The sequence below is a fragment of the Arvicola amphibius genome, chromosome 1 (assembly GCF_903992535.2).
Source record: "Arvicola amphibius chromosome 1, mArvAmp1.2, whole genome shotgun sequence".
Classification (NCBI taxonomy): domain Eukaryota; kingdom Metazoa; phylum Chordata; class Mammalia; order Rodentia; family Cricetidae; genus Arvicola; species Arvicola amphibius.
The window spans coordinates 38,239,597-38,253,723 of NC_052047.1; the positions used below are offsets into that span (position 1 = coordinate 38,239,597).

The window sequence follows — 14,127 nt, forward strand, 5'->3', positions numbered from 1 at the left end:
ATAAAAGCAACCATGTGTGTGCGTGTGCACGCGTATGTGGGTTTATGACTGTGCGTGTGTTCATGAGAGTGCCATGATTTATGAATGGAGGTCAGAGGACACTCAAAGGGGTCAATTCTTGCCTTCCACCTTGTTTGAGACAAGGTCTCTTTATTGTCTTTCCTCTGTGTTCACCAGGTTACCTGATTCTCCTGTCTTCATCTTCTATCTTCAGTTAGAGGCACTGGGATTTCAGACACACTACACATTCAACTTTACACAGCTTCTAAGGATTTGAACTTTCCTGTCCAGCTAGCTTACTCCCGAAATAATCACACAGAAACTGTATTCATTAAATCACTGCCTGGTCCATTATCTGTAGCCCTTCTGGCTAACTCTTACATCTTAATTTAACCCATTTCCATTAATCTGTATATTGCCACCTGACTGGCTTACCAGTCAAGATTAAGGCAAGATTCTAACCAGCATCAATCTCAGGCAGGAGCTTCATGGCATCTGCCACACTGTCCTTCTTCCCAGCGTTGCGTTCGGTCTACTCTGCCCACCTAAGTGCTGCCCCATCAAAAGGCCAAAGCAGTTTCTTTATTCAACCAATGAAAGCAACACATAGACAGAAGACCCTCCTACATCACTTAGTGGCCATCACCAACCCAGATGCCTCCCATTCTGTTCTTGCCCAGGGGCCTTCTCCCCTCCACACTATGGTTTTTAATCTTTAGTGTATGGCAGGAGTCTCTGAAGGATTTGTTAAAGATCCAACCTCACCTCCAGAGTCCTGAGTTAATAGCTGAAGTAGAGTAAGGGTGTATTTCTAGCTACTTTCAAGCAGACAACAATAGCTTTGGTCTATTCAGCACTACTGCCTACCTTCAGACTTAGAACCTAACGTGTCAGGTATGTGCTGCTCAAATCAGATCACTTGTCAACTCCAGTCTCAAAGTCCTGTTATCCACCGCATGTGGTCTGAGGCATCTGAGAGGCACAGTCCTGAGTCCTGCATCCAGGTCACTGATGCAGATGTGCACCCAGCTGGTTAAGGACCTATGAATAATCCTTAGATAAATTAAATCCCAGCTCATGTGAATCTACTCTGAGCTCCTACACTCATCTCAATCCATTATCAACTAAAGCACTTGCTTCCAATCTTAGCTAAACTTTAAAGTCACTGAGCCCTATCACAGGAAGTCTGGTTTAATAGCAAGAGCTCCACGTGGCACTGGGTTTTTCAGTTTCCTCTGGGACTCAGTTTATAGTGTGTGCCTAGCATGCACAAAGCCCTGGGTACCGTTCCCCAATACTGTATAAACCAGGCATAGCAGCATCCGTGTTATCCTAGTGCTGAGAAGTGGAAGGCAGAAGGATCAGAAGTTTGAGTGTGTGCTGGGCAGATAGGCAAATGGCATGACCTTGGCTACCTATTGCATTAAGGCCAGGCAAGACTACATGAGGACCTGTCTTAAAAAAAAAAAAAAGATTTCTGGGTGATTCTAATGCATAACAGGGGCTGAGGACAACCATCAGGGTTCTGCTGGCTTAAGCACTCTCGGGACACTGCCATGGAGCTTGAGGATTTAATAAGCTTTGACTATTGTGAGAGCTGTCCTCGAAGCACTGCTGACATCTAAGAACGGTGTCCTACAGCACATCAAATGTTTGGCCTAAGCACTCTCAGCAGCAGTTACACTGGCCTAGCATAAACTGATCTGAGGGACTCCTAACAATGATTCTTAAAGATCTCGATTTCAAATGCTTATGCCCCAGGGTGGGGGGATTTCAAGCTCAAAAGACTAGACGCAGTTGGTTTATGGTATCGGAACACAATGATAACTAACATTTACTGCTTGCTAATGTGCCCTCGGCCTCAGAACTTTGTGCTTTCCACAAAGAAACATGCAAATCACTTCCTTCCATTTTACACACCGGGGTTGGTTTCAGCTGACTCCAGGCCTCTGCTCGTTAACTATAGCATGTTCCTTCTATTACTGGCACTGGGTTCCATTTTGCTCCCTGATATCTTGAGAATGTATATATTTAAAGCATAAACCAATCAAGGCCAGCTGGGCTACCTAGGAAGTATCAGGCCTGCTCAGGCTATATGGTGAGAAACCATCCCTAAAAAATAAATCAAATCAAATCACAAATTCAATGGATTTAAGTAAAAAGTGGATAGAATCAGAATGAGTCATGGGTTAGAACTAAATGCCCGCACACTGACTGGTGGGAAGGCTGCCAATTTAGCTCTGAATATTTATGTCAAGTCACAATAAGATCCTATGATTAGTTGTGCAGTTGGCATTCGATTAAACACAAGTTTACCTGAGAAGTTCCAGGAGCTTCTTTAGAGGGTGCCAAGGATTAAAGAAACTTCTGCTAAGAACACCATGGTCCACAAATGAGAGTGCCCCCAAGGTCAATGAGCCATGATTACACGGCTTGCTATTGTTCTAGTTTTATTTGTTGCTATGAGAAATATCCTGACAAAAAAAGCAACTCAGAGAACAAGGTATCTATTTTAGTTCCAGATTCAAGGTTGTTTTTCATCACTTCAAGAAAGGCACAGAGGCAGGAGCTCGGGACAGCCCGTCACATCGCATGTATAGCCAGGAACAAGAGATGAAGGTATGCATGCTTACTGTGCTCAGCTCAATGTCAATGCTCTTATATAGTCCAGGATCCATTTCCTAGGGAATGGTGCTGCCCACACTGGGCTGGCTCTTTTCACATCAGTTAGCCTAATTAAGACAGTCCCCCACAGTCAGCCCAAAAGCCAACCAAATCCCCCACTGAAATTCTCTTCCCAGGTGATCCTAGGGCCTGCCAAATTGACAAAGTTAACCACCACACACTTCCTACTTCATTGAACAAACCAGGAATTTTAGATAGCTCTGTGATCTTCAAAAACTTCTGTGTTCTCCTTTCCAATACTACTTTTCATGACTGTCAACTCATTTTGAAATCTTATGGAAAGCAACTGGGGAACTTTTGCTCATATCTTCTTAGTGCTCTGTAATGAAACTTGGACAGTCCATCCCCTCATGCCAGGAAATCATGCCTGAGTTTTCCTGACTTATAAGGTGTGTCTTCCCGAGGCTTAGATTCCCTGTGCTATACTACTGGTCACATCATGAAGTGGACAGGGCTCTGTCAACAGCCTGTATATAAGACCTGAAGGCCAGGCCACTGTAAGGCAAGCAATAGTGTGACCTGCCACCAGGAATGGTCAACAATATCCATGTCACTAACTCATCTTTCCTCATAGCCTATGCTAAGTTGAGAGGAGAAGATTTCCTGTGTCCATTTAAACACTCAATGGAACAGGAAAAATAACTTATAGTTTCTATTTATGGGCTAATATTGTTGTGTTTTGGATGAGAATGGCCCCCATAGGCTCATATATTTGAATACTTAGTCCCTAGTTGGTGGAATTGTTTGGGAAGGATTAGGAGGTGTAGCCTCGTTGGAGGTTTGTCACTGGGGTGGGATTTGATGCTCCAAAAGACTTCCACCATCCCCGATGTCTCTTTCTGCTTTGCTTTGTGGTTGTCTCAAGATAGGTGCTCTCAGCTACTGCTCCAGCACCATGCCTACCTGCCTACCACTCCTTGCCATGATGGTCATGGACTTCTATGTAATAGTCTGTCCTGTCCCTTTAAGATACATGCCACCCCCCCCCCAACACACTGATGCAAGGGGATCTTCCTTTTGCTTTTAGCCTGTGAACTCTTTTCCTTTCTGCCTCTCTCCCAAAGAAGTAGCTTCTCTTCTCTTTTCCCTGCTTTCTGATTCTCTTTCTCTCTCTGCCTCTTTCTCTCTGCTCTTCCCCCTCTTCCCTTTCCCTTTCCCCTCCACAACCCACTAAATAACTATCCAACCTCACTCTGCATGGCTCTGTCTCTGTCTCTCACCCGCCATGGCTCTTTGTGGGCCTGGCTGACCCGCCAAGGTCTCTCACCAGCCACGCAACTCTGCCGCCCCTCGGGGAGTCATGCTGTTTTATGTTTACCATTACACTCTAACCTTCTGAAACTACTGTGCACACCAAATAAACTCTTCTATCAGTTGCCTTGGTCATGGTGTTTTGCCACAGCAAGAAGTAACTAAACATATACAGTTATGAAAGTTTACCTTAAAAAATACTGGTATTCTCTTGGCATCTGTTAAATGGGCTTCTAAGCCTGTTGGAGGCTTAGATTGGGTAATTTAGTAAACATGTGGGATTTAGTCTGCACAGTTCTGGAGGTAGAGCCTCCAGAAGGCACAACAGGTTGGGCTTGAACCTCCTAGGCACATGGCACCTCTGGATACATCTTCAGATGGGCAAGGCAGCTCTCTAGAGCCTTTTATAAGGGCACTGTCATGGCTAGTTTTTGTTTGTCAACTAGATACAAGCTAGGGCCTTCTGAGAAGACCTCAGTAGAGAAAACGTTACCATAAGAAATGCACTGTAGGCAAGCCTGTGGGCATTTTCTTAATTAATAATTGAAGTGGGAGGGTTCAGCCCACTGTGGGAGGTGCCATCCCTGGACTGTGAGTCTGTGTAAGGCCAAAAATGTGAGCCTATTTCCATCTTGAGCAAAGGTCAAAGAGTTGGAACTTACCTCTATTCCTTCAAAGTTATTGTGTTTCTACCTCAAATAAAGGTCTCACCTATATAGATTTTAGCAGAGTTCTGCTCTCTCAAGGTTATTGTCAACAGGTGTGGCTAATATCCAGACTTTGTATTTCAGGAATAGAGAAGTAAATATGTTTCTACCTCAAAAAAAAGTGTAAGGACTCAACTAAGGTTCCAGTTCCCTTAAGGAGATAACTTTGGATTCCACGCAGGGAGTGGTTTGCCTACAGAACGTTTTGGTCTAGGGTGTAAATATGACTTGTTTTGTTCTAGCAACAGAATGTTTAACTATGAATGTAGCCCATGACCTTCAATTGGTCTGTTCATTTCCTTGTCTCATGTTAATGCAGATTTTTTTTAAATCTTTTTATCTTACTCCTACCTCTTGGGGTTGGGGTATTTTAAGCAATTGGAAATTAAACCCAGGCGATTTCAGTATTCATTGGTACTCGCTCCCGGTACTATTCATGTTTTCTGTTTTATAATTTTCATGTCTTCTTACTCTTTACTTATATTTCTGATTCCCATGCCCCTACCCTGGCAAGTAATATTTTTGTCAAGGCTGGTCCCTGACATGAGTCCTGGACTGTTTAAGAAAACAAACTGAGCAAGCATGAGGAACAAGTTTGTTAGCATCATTCCTCATTCCTGCCTCGAGCTTCAGTCCTGATTTCTCTTCATGATGGGCTGGGATGTCAAAGTGTCAGCTAAAATAAGCCCTTTCATCCCCAAGTTGCTTTCAGTTAGTGTTTTATCACAGTGACAGAAATGGGACAGACACTGATCTCATCCATGAGTGGAACCCTCAGGACTTCATTTCCCAAGGCTCTGCAACTCAATACAGTCAAGTTGGACACTAGGACTGAGCAAAGGAATTATAGGAGAGGCAGCATCAGGTTTAGAGTTTTTGAAAGAACTTGGTTCATGTGACTCAACCTACGACATAATCATGCATCACTTGGACTCCACCCACTAATAATCAGCTGCCGAGGACACACCCACTCTATTAGCTGGTTCCTTTTCTTCTCCTTCCAGTGTTACCTGAACACCAGCACCATTGAGCCTTCTCTGATCACTCTGTGTAGGCAGCCCCTACTCCATGGGTGATTGGTGCTGATTACCTACACTTGATGAAAACCTGAGTGACAGCAGACATCCACCTTGTAGTCCCAAGATCAGGTTTGCTACACAGCGAGGGCATCCTAACCATTATTGGGGTGAGTGAGCAGGCAAGCAGTCATACTTTGTACCTGTAGTCATATCCAAGGATGTAGAGCAGTCCAAATCTATTCTTTGAATGTGTGTATGTGTGTGTTCATTATAGAAGGAAGATCATGGGTGAAAAGTAGATTTTACCCCGCCTAGCAAACAACCAACTGAGATGATCTGAGTACATAATGCAGAACTCAAGTCAACAGTGGTGGGTTTCTAACAATAGCTACTGACCCTCCAAACCAACTTGCCTCTACTTCCCTAATACTCAGCCTCCCTGAATGGTCCATCATGGTATCATGTCAAGGGTGCTGAGAACCCCAGGCTCAACTTAACAGTAAATGAGAGCCAGCTTTTGCACACACTCAAAAGAAATTAGAGACATTATTTAGGAGCACAGGATTTAGAAAGCGTTTCCAGAGCAGGAAGGAAACACTCAAAATTGGTCAACATAGATTCAAACTTGGAATAAGAGAAAAATAAAGGCAAGAAATTACTCTCAGAAGAGTGAGGAAGATGAGCTGGGTACGGCTACATATGGCTGTCATCTCATCACCCATGAGGCTGAGGCAGGAGGATCATGAGTTTGAGGCTAGCATAGGTAACATAAAAACAAGGTAATAAGGTTGATTATCCATGGCCATGCCTGGATGTCCAGAATCTGAGAACGGCCATTGTAGTAGTAAAGTGCAGAGGCTAGGGGTGCAAGTGGGGCACAGGGCACTCACAGCTTTGTTTTCTAGGTCTCTCTCTTCCCCTACTTCTCTCTCACATGCATGTATAGTGCTCTGCACAGCAAAGCGTGTTTCAGGCCAGAACCATGAATTTCTTGTAACTTATAAAAAAAGAGTTGCAACCCAGACATGTTACTAATGTATCTAGATGGTAAAAACAAATAAAAAACTGCAAACCAAAAACCCAAGGACTAGGACTTCTTCCACTTCCCCTGCTTGACTGTCCAGGCAGAGGTCTCCAAGGAGGCTGAACCCAATAAACATTTACTGAGAAAGTACTAAGGGAGGACTTGTGAAGGGCTTTGGGAGGGGCTCTATTGTTTAAATCATATTTTGGCAAAAATCATGGGAGGGTGTAACTCAGATAAACTTGGAAAACTTTTATAATTGGTTAGGGTTTTTTTATTTAAAGAAAATACTTAAAATGCATTCTTTGATGTTTTCATGTGTGTATACAAGGTATTTTATACCTATCAAACCCAAATGTTCTGTCCTATTCCCTCCTGGCCCCTCCACTTCTTTTTCTTATTGTTCTTGTTCTTTCACAACTTTATATATTTGCACAATATGCTCAAGGTTACTTTTCCACACACCCTTATTTCCCTCCCACTTCCCCTTCCTTAGGAATCGTTTTATTATATATACTAGTTTTTATGAAGTTTATTTAATGTCACACAGAGTTTAACTACATCTGTTTGTGTGATCCTGAATTGGAACTAAGCATCAGAGCCTGGTGGGCTCAACTGTAGGTATAAAGCTGGCTGTTATGCCTCCCCTTTCCCAGAGCCTGTTAGTTGTTAATGGGGCAGCAATAACTGAGTTCCTTTCTCCTCTGTAACTACTAGGAAGACCCAACTTGTGTGAATTCCAAGTCAGTAGGTGTAGCTGACATTTCACAAACCAATCTTTCTGCTGTAGTTTCTGGTTGGGAAACACCCAGAGGCTCCCAAACAATACAGGCTTTTGCTATTACCCAACAGAACCAGCTGGTAAGACCCTATTGCTGAAGACACTACTCACCTTAGATGCAAGATATAGAGACATCAAACTGGACTTGAATTGGAAACATCCTCCCTGTTGGCTAGCTCTCAGGGCAAGAAGGTGCTATGAAGGTGGCTGCCAGGAGAGGAGGGAAAGGGCATCAGTGGTCTAACCTAATCCTACGAGCTATATCAACCTGGCAAGATGTGCTTATTAGAGCAATAGTGGCAGGACTGCTATGGGGATAACCAACCACTCCATGTTTGAATTTGAGACCCACTGTACAAGAGGAAATTCTCATCTAGAACTGTAAACCTTGTTTACTGAAGAGGTTTTAGGTCCAGGAGTGCAACCTAAGGCTGCTGGTTAGCAGGATTAACATCTTTTCAAACTACCTCCTAAGTGTCTTTATGTTTATACTCACATATAGAGGCTACTTACTCTTAAACAGAGAAACATTTCCTTGCAGCAAAGGGGGGGCAAATTAAGCAGAAGTTGAGTAAAACAATGAAGTTCTGATTATTCTCCTTAAGAACACTGGGTAGGGCTGGGAGAAGCTCAGTGAGAAAGCACCTACCTAGGATGCATAAAGCCTTGGGTTCAAACCCAAACTGCAAAATAAAAACTACACTCCATCCTTAGCTTTCAAACAACTTCAGTTGACTTCACTAATAACTCTTACTTTCTAATTTACTTCCTCACACAACAAAACCCCGGGGCCCCCCTCAGAGTGCCACCCAGGTTCTACACAGCAGTACTTGAGGGGCTGACACGAGTGTCCAAGACATAAACAGTATCAAAAGAGGGACAACTTTCAAGAACACATGCAGGTATGGAGTTGTGTAGGGGGAGAGAAACTGAACATGGGCCTTGATTTAATACTTTGCCTGAGAGTGCTCATAGTGACATGAGTTGCCTCTGTGGATTTCTCTCTTTGCTAGGTCTCCAGCTGTGACTACGTCCAACCTATACCTATAGGTTCACTTAGGAGTTTATAAGAATGGTATGCTGGCCCAATACAGTCTTGTAATGACAGGTGGTGTCCACACAATGGGAAAAGCCAGTTGCCTTGGTGCTATCATGCACAGCCCTAGAGAAAGGTGTCCCAACATCATGGATACTTGGGCACTGATCCTGGAGGGAGAGGTAATGTCTCAAAAATGACTGCTAATGGTGAGGTGAGATGCACAATGAAGCCACGTTCACTGCAAGCTGCCAAGCCAAAACTCAGAGTTTGAAAACAGACGCCATGAAGACACAGGTGTGAATTACCGGTTTTATTGCTTTCTTGTTTCTTATTATAGAGTCAATGTTTTGAACAGTAATAATATGTCCAAAACTCAACATTTTAAAACATTCAAATAATAAAATACAATGTGGAAAGAAGCCCCCACAGTTGCCTCCTCTAACTACCCCTGGTGGAGCCTCCTGGAAGAGAGGCAATGGGACTGTTGATGTTGCTTTATGGAGAGAACAACTTTCCCCTGACCCAAGAGCTGGAGGGAGTCTTCAGTACCACCTGCCATTTGGTGTCCCTTTGAAATAGCAAAGAGATACCAAATGACACCAAAGATGGTGGTCCCTCCTTTCACCCTAGGCTTAAAAGGCTCCTTTCCTACCAAGACAGCTGCAAAAGACTTTTGTGGTACAGGAGAGCCGAGTGGTGGAGCCCAAGGCAGGACCAATTCCAATACTCAGGAGGCTTCCCGTGCCCGTGGTTCTTCTCCAAGCTTGCTGTGCTCATGGGTGATGCTCTCCACTGGACCAGCTGGAAGCAGGGTGGCTGTGAGCGGCACTCTGCCTGAAGGCACAGGGTTCTCGCCATCCCAAGAGAGAGGCCACTGTATTTTGAGTGCTTCTCAAAACACGCATCCTACCTCAGGAAAACTCAGCTGCCATCCATCTGACTGCAATTTCAGCCGGGGTTCTTCTGCAGTGTTTCAGAATCTTAGGAACCCCTTGAAATCTTGATGTGCTCTACTCCTAGGCAAGTTCCAAGGGGGTCAAGAGTCAAAGGAAGACATGGCTGTGGTACATCATCCCACAGACAAAAATAAATAAGTGACCCTATAGTGTGGCTATGAAACAGTCACAAATAAATATCTCAGATCCCATAGCGATAGTTCACACACTAGCAAGAACAGGGAGTCTAAAAACTGTGATTTCTTTATGAAACATTTATCTACCAGGACTTGAAAGGGTGAGCAAAAACATATTAAAACACTGGGTAAAAGACGAGCTTCTTCAGCACCCGTGGGAGCGACTGTGGAGTCGGTGACAATCAACACGTCCAATTTCAATAAACCCTTCAGTCCTTCCCCACGGCCACCTCTGGTCTCCATAACAAGAGTAGACAAAGGCCCCATTGCACCTCATGGTGACACCAAGGGCATGGTCACAGGAACCTCTTCTTGCAGACTGACAAGGATCACACTTTTGCCTGAGGAATTACTTCAAGCCCTTCTTGCTTTGCTCTCTTCAAACAATGTGCCTCTGGAAGAGGAGGGAACATAAAGGGACATTTACCCATGTCCATGCCATCTAAAGCTACAACAACCAGGACTGGAAAGGGGGTGAATTTAAACCAAAACAACAAAAACTCGGACTTTAGCCCTCCCAACTCCAAGTCTGAGCGCAAAGCATCTGCGGGCTGGCGAGCCAGTTTCCTCCCTGAGGAGTCTTCTCTTCTCTGCCTCCAGCTTCTGTCTCTCTCCATTAAGGCCTTGACAGCGTTAGTGGTGTGCGGTCTCTCCGGGGAGCTGTCAGTCACCTGTCGGTTCAGGCTGGGTACAGTCCGGCTCTTGAGTGCTGGGCTGGGCACCCTGCCCTCGCAGGTCCTTCACCGTCTGCAGCAGGGCAGAGCGCTCCAACTCCAGGGTCAGCGCGGCCTGCTTCAGCTTGCTCTCGCTGGCTAGAAGCTTCTCCACCGTAGCTTCAAGGCTTTGGATCCTAGCGTTTGCCACCTGGAAAATGGAAGAAGAAATGAGAATTGTACCTGCCTGTGGTTACACAAGAGGGGGTGGCTATGAAGGCCACCAATCAGTCTTTGGGGGCCTCTGGAGCAGAATCTGGGCAGCAACAAGCCAACTGATGATCAGTTCTGGTCATTCAAGAACTATCCCCGCTTCCGCTGCAGGAAGGCTGGGCTCTTACAAACACTGTGACATTCTCCTGTGTCTTTTCCCTCTGGAGATTGAGAAAACAGCATCAGAGAAGAGAGGGAACAGGACCCCCACTCCCTATCTGAGCACATAGGATGCTGTGGCAGGCCAGGTGGAAGACACAGCATGGCCTGTCCCAGCCGACCATACATCTCCACGTACAAACTGGTTTCCCAGGAAACAAGGCATTTTCCTTGAGACATGAAAAGTCAGAAACAGTAGTATTCTCTCTACTGTCACTTACTGGCCACCGCCAATCTTGTCAAGAACAAGTCCTTGGTCTCTCTTGGAGACAAAGCATTGTCCAAGATCCTTAACACCCAGCACATACCAGGTCAGGGAAGTGCTTCGTCAGCCCTAGCTGCCATCTCCTGTCCACCGGAGCAGGCATCCCAGGGGTGGCCGGCTCTCGTGACCTGAGGGGGCCCTCTGAGAGTACTGAAACAGCTCCAACCTTGTACTTTATACTCAGGCCTTCTGAGCCTGCTCCTCAGTGCCCAGCTGCATTGACAGCACTCTGGACAGGAAGGGGTGGCCCACCTTATCAGTCCAGCCTTTTTGTGTGTCCCATTTATTTTAGCTAGGGGAAATAATACATCTAATTCCCCACTTCATTTTCAAAACTTGGGAAACTGTTTTTGAACAAGACAACCCTTGTGTTAGACAGAAAACCTGTGACTCCAAGTCTAGCTCCTGCTGTAACATCAGAATCCTGAAAACCAAAGGAGAAACAGGTTGGAAGGCACAGCTCTTCGGGCTCAGAGAGGGAATGTGCAGGCCTGGAACATATCCTTAAGTGGTACCTCCCACTCCAGAACATTCCCCACTGTCCAGGCTGGGCTGGCCCATCTCTGTCCTGACGGCCATGTAGCTCACGGAGTAGTTCCTAGTTTGCACAGTCATTCCCCATGGGACTTAGTAGTGAACCAATTTGCAGGATGCTTTACCAGTGGCACAGACGGCAGGTCTCCTCAGCAGACTAAACAAAGCGTGTCTGAGCTCAAGGTCTGGTCCCCACAGGCCCCTCAGCTGGGGACCACCTGTAGCTAGCCAATTACTAGGATGCGCCCACGCCATTGCCCAGCACACACAATCACCTGACATACTGCTAGCGAACGGCAGCAGCAAGACTTTCCTCTCTTGTTTCTGGACAACTCTTTGTTTTTGAGTCAACCTATTTTTACTCTGTGAGTTTATTTTAAATGTATAAACTTTGTGCTAACCTGTGAACATGACAGTTTAATCGGCAAAGAAAATTTTAGAAATTTCTCAAGTACTTTATAAGTAAACCTGTAACAGCATTTCAAATTTTTAAGAAAATTATTTCTAGTCTGCTAATTTAGATGACATACATTCAGCAACCTAAATTTGGCATTTACAGTTTGAGAATCTATTAAACGTCAGGAATAATTTCTGGCAATAATCTATTATTCCTTTATACACATTTACATGTACTCGAATAGCTTGTGCTACTTACCAAGGTAAAAATGCCTTTGGACTTAAAGTGACAGCAGACTGCATAGACTTCATAGAACACTAACACTAACTTAGCCGCTAGATGTTCCTTTCCTCAAGGCACTAGAAAACTACTGCAGGATGTCTGGACAGTTGCTACTGATATTTAGTGTATGATCTTTCATATTCTTTTTTCCACAGAACACACATAAATCATACTTTTAAAGAAAACCACACCACATGGTCTGTTTAGTAATTTGTTTTTCTACTTAAAACATCATGAACACAGCTCAACACACTTGAAAACAACGGATACAAGTTCTATATTTTGAATTAAAGCACAATCCAATATAACTGTGAACAGTGTGCTGTTACCAGTTTTATTCTCTCTCCTACCCCCTTCTGTATAGACGCTTATATGCCTGCATGCATACTGAGGCATGCGGGCAGGGCCAATGTCACTCACTTGAGAATTTGTTCGACATTGCTTAAGGCTGCAGAAAAGAGAGCCCTTGCTCATAGCACTGGAGGACAGTATAATTTCCCCATGCAGTCCCTTCCACTGTTGTCTCTGCAACCTAAATTTTAAGAGCCATAATTATTAACATACATTAAGTGTCCATGTTATTGGGTTTCACTGTGGCATTTCAATACAAGCAAATACTGTGTTTTGGTCATGTCTACCTTCTGAACTATTCCCTTCCTCTCTACTCCCATCTTCCCTCTCATGCCCCCCCCCCCACCATGCCCACCCTGTTAGGTCATCTTTCTTAGTTTTTTTCATCCAGTGTTTTTCCTCCGCATGAGAACTAACAGGCAACACCGTATATTACTTGTCTTTCTGTATCATGTCACATCAAATGTTTAAAATATAGACAGATAGAACTTTGGCCTGTCCATCAGTGATATGAACAGAACCAAGCTAAAGACCAGGTAAATTTTGATACTCAAGGTGGGGAGAAATGTACTTTAAGATCATATTGAAAACCTTCTCATACAAAAAGCATGAGATATATACGGGAGGCATAACTTCCAGAGAGGATCATGGGAAAACTACCTCTAAACCAGCTCAGGGCCCAGTAACTATACAACTACCCTTGCCTGTGTTTCTCAGAGCCGTGTCCAGCTCAGCTTCTGCCCAGCACAGGCTCAGTAACTACAGCGGGCTAACAAAACCTGCAGCCTGTATAAGACGCTCCTGGAGCCACTTGGCTCAGAGAGGAGGGAATTCAGGAGACACCAGCGACCTTTTCTTCAGTATGAAGGTTTCTCAGCAGTGTACCGGCGGCACCGGCGGAAATGTACCGGTGGGTACCGGCGGTCGGAGGGGTTAGGGAATAACCAAAATAGTCCTTTTATAATAAACCAGTTTTAATAAAAGGGGAAATAAGGGAACTTACAGAACCAAGGGTCCAGCGGAGCAGAAGGTAACGCGGGGGAGAGCAAAACGGGGCTCCTTCCGGCCCCCCGATCCTATTTAAGGGGTATCCTACTCCGCTGGGGCAGCCACGCCCCTGCACGCAGGGATTGGGCCAGCTGCCCCAACACAGCAGCATGTCACGAGGCCCTCTCCTCACACAGAAGCAGTGTATATAACTGCTTTCAAAACTCCAAAGATGAACACTGGCATCAGCTTAAGAAATGAACCCAGAATATACTTCTGCTTGTTGTACATGGGAAACTTTAAAATGCAAACGTGAGCTCAGTGGGAGGTGCTCCTGTCAAGGTCCAAGTGTGTGTGTGGGGCCCACTGTTGCCTTCCAACCTCTGGAAATGACCACGTGCACAGTGCCCTCGTGGGACAGAGCAGGCTTCCCTTCAGGTGATAGCTGAGACTTCCGGGGAAGAGTGTAAACATATTTCCAGTAAGGGCAAACAAAGCAGTGTGGCTTCCGAGGTGCCTGGTGGTTAGGATGGGTGAGGGGAGCTTTTGTTTCTGGGTGCTACAGTAAGGATCTGCTGGTCTCCTGTG

The 14,127-nt window shown here is 45.0% G+C and overlaps 1 protein-coding gene across 1 annotated transcript in view; it reads right to left on the reverse strand.

Moving 5' to 3' along the window:
- Window positions 1-8,801: 8,801 nt before the first annotated feature.
- Window positions 8,802-14,127, reverse strand: part of Tbc1d1 (TBC1 domain family member 1) — a 192,832-nt gene continuing 187,506 nt past the window's right edge. Inside the window, 1 exon segment of the mRNA XM_038344424.2 lies at window positions 8,802-10,502. Coding sequence (XP_038200352.1) covers window positions 10,302-10,502 — 201 coding nt within the window. The 3' untranslated portion in view covers window positions 8,802-10,301.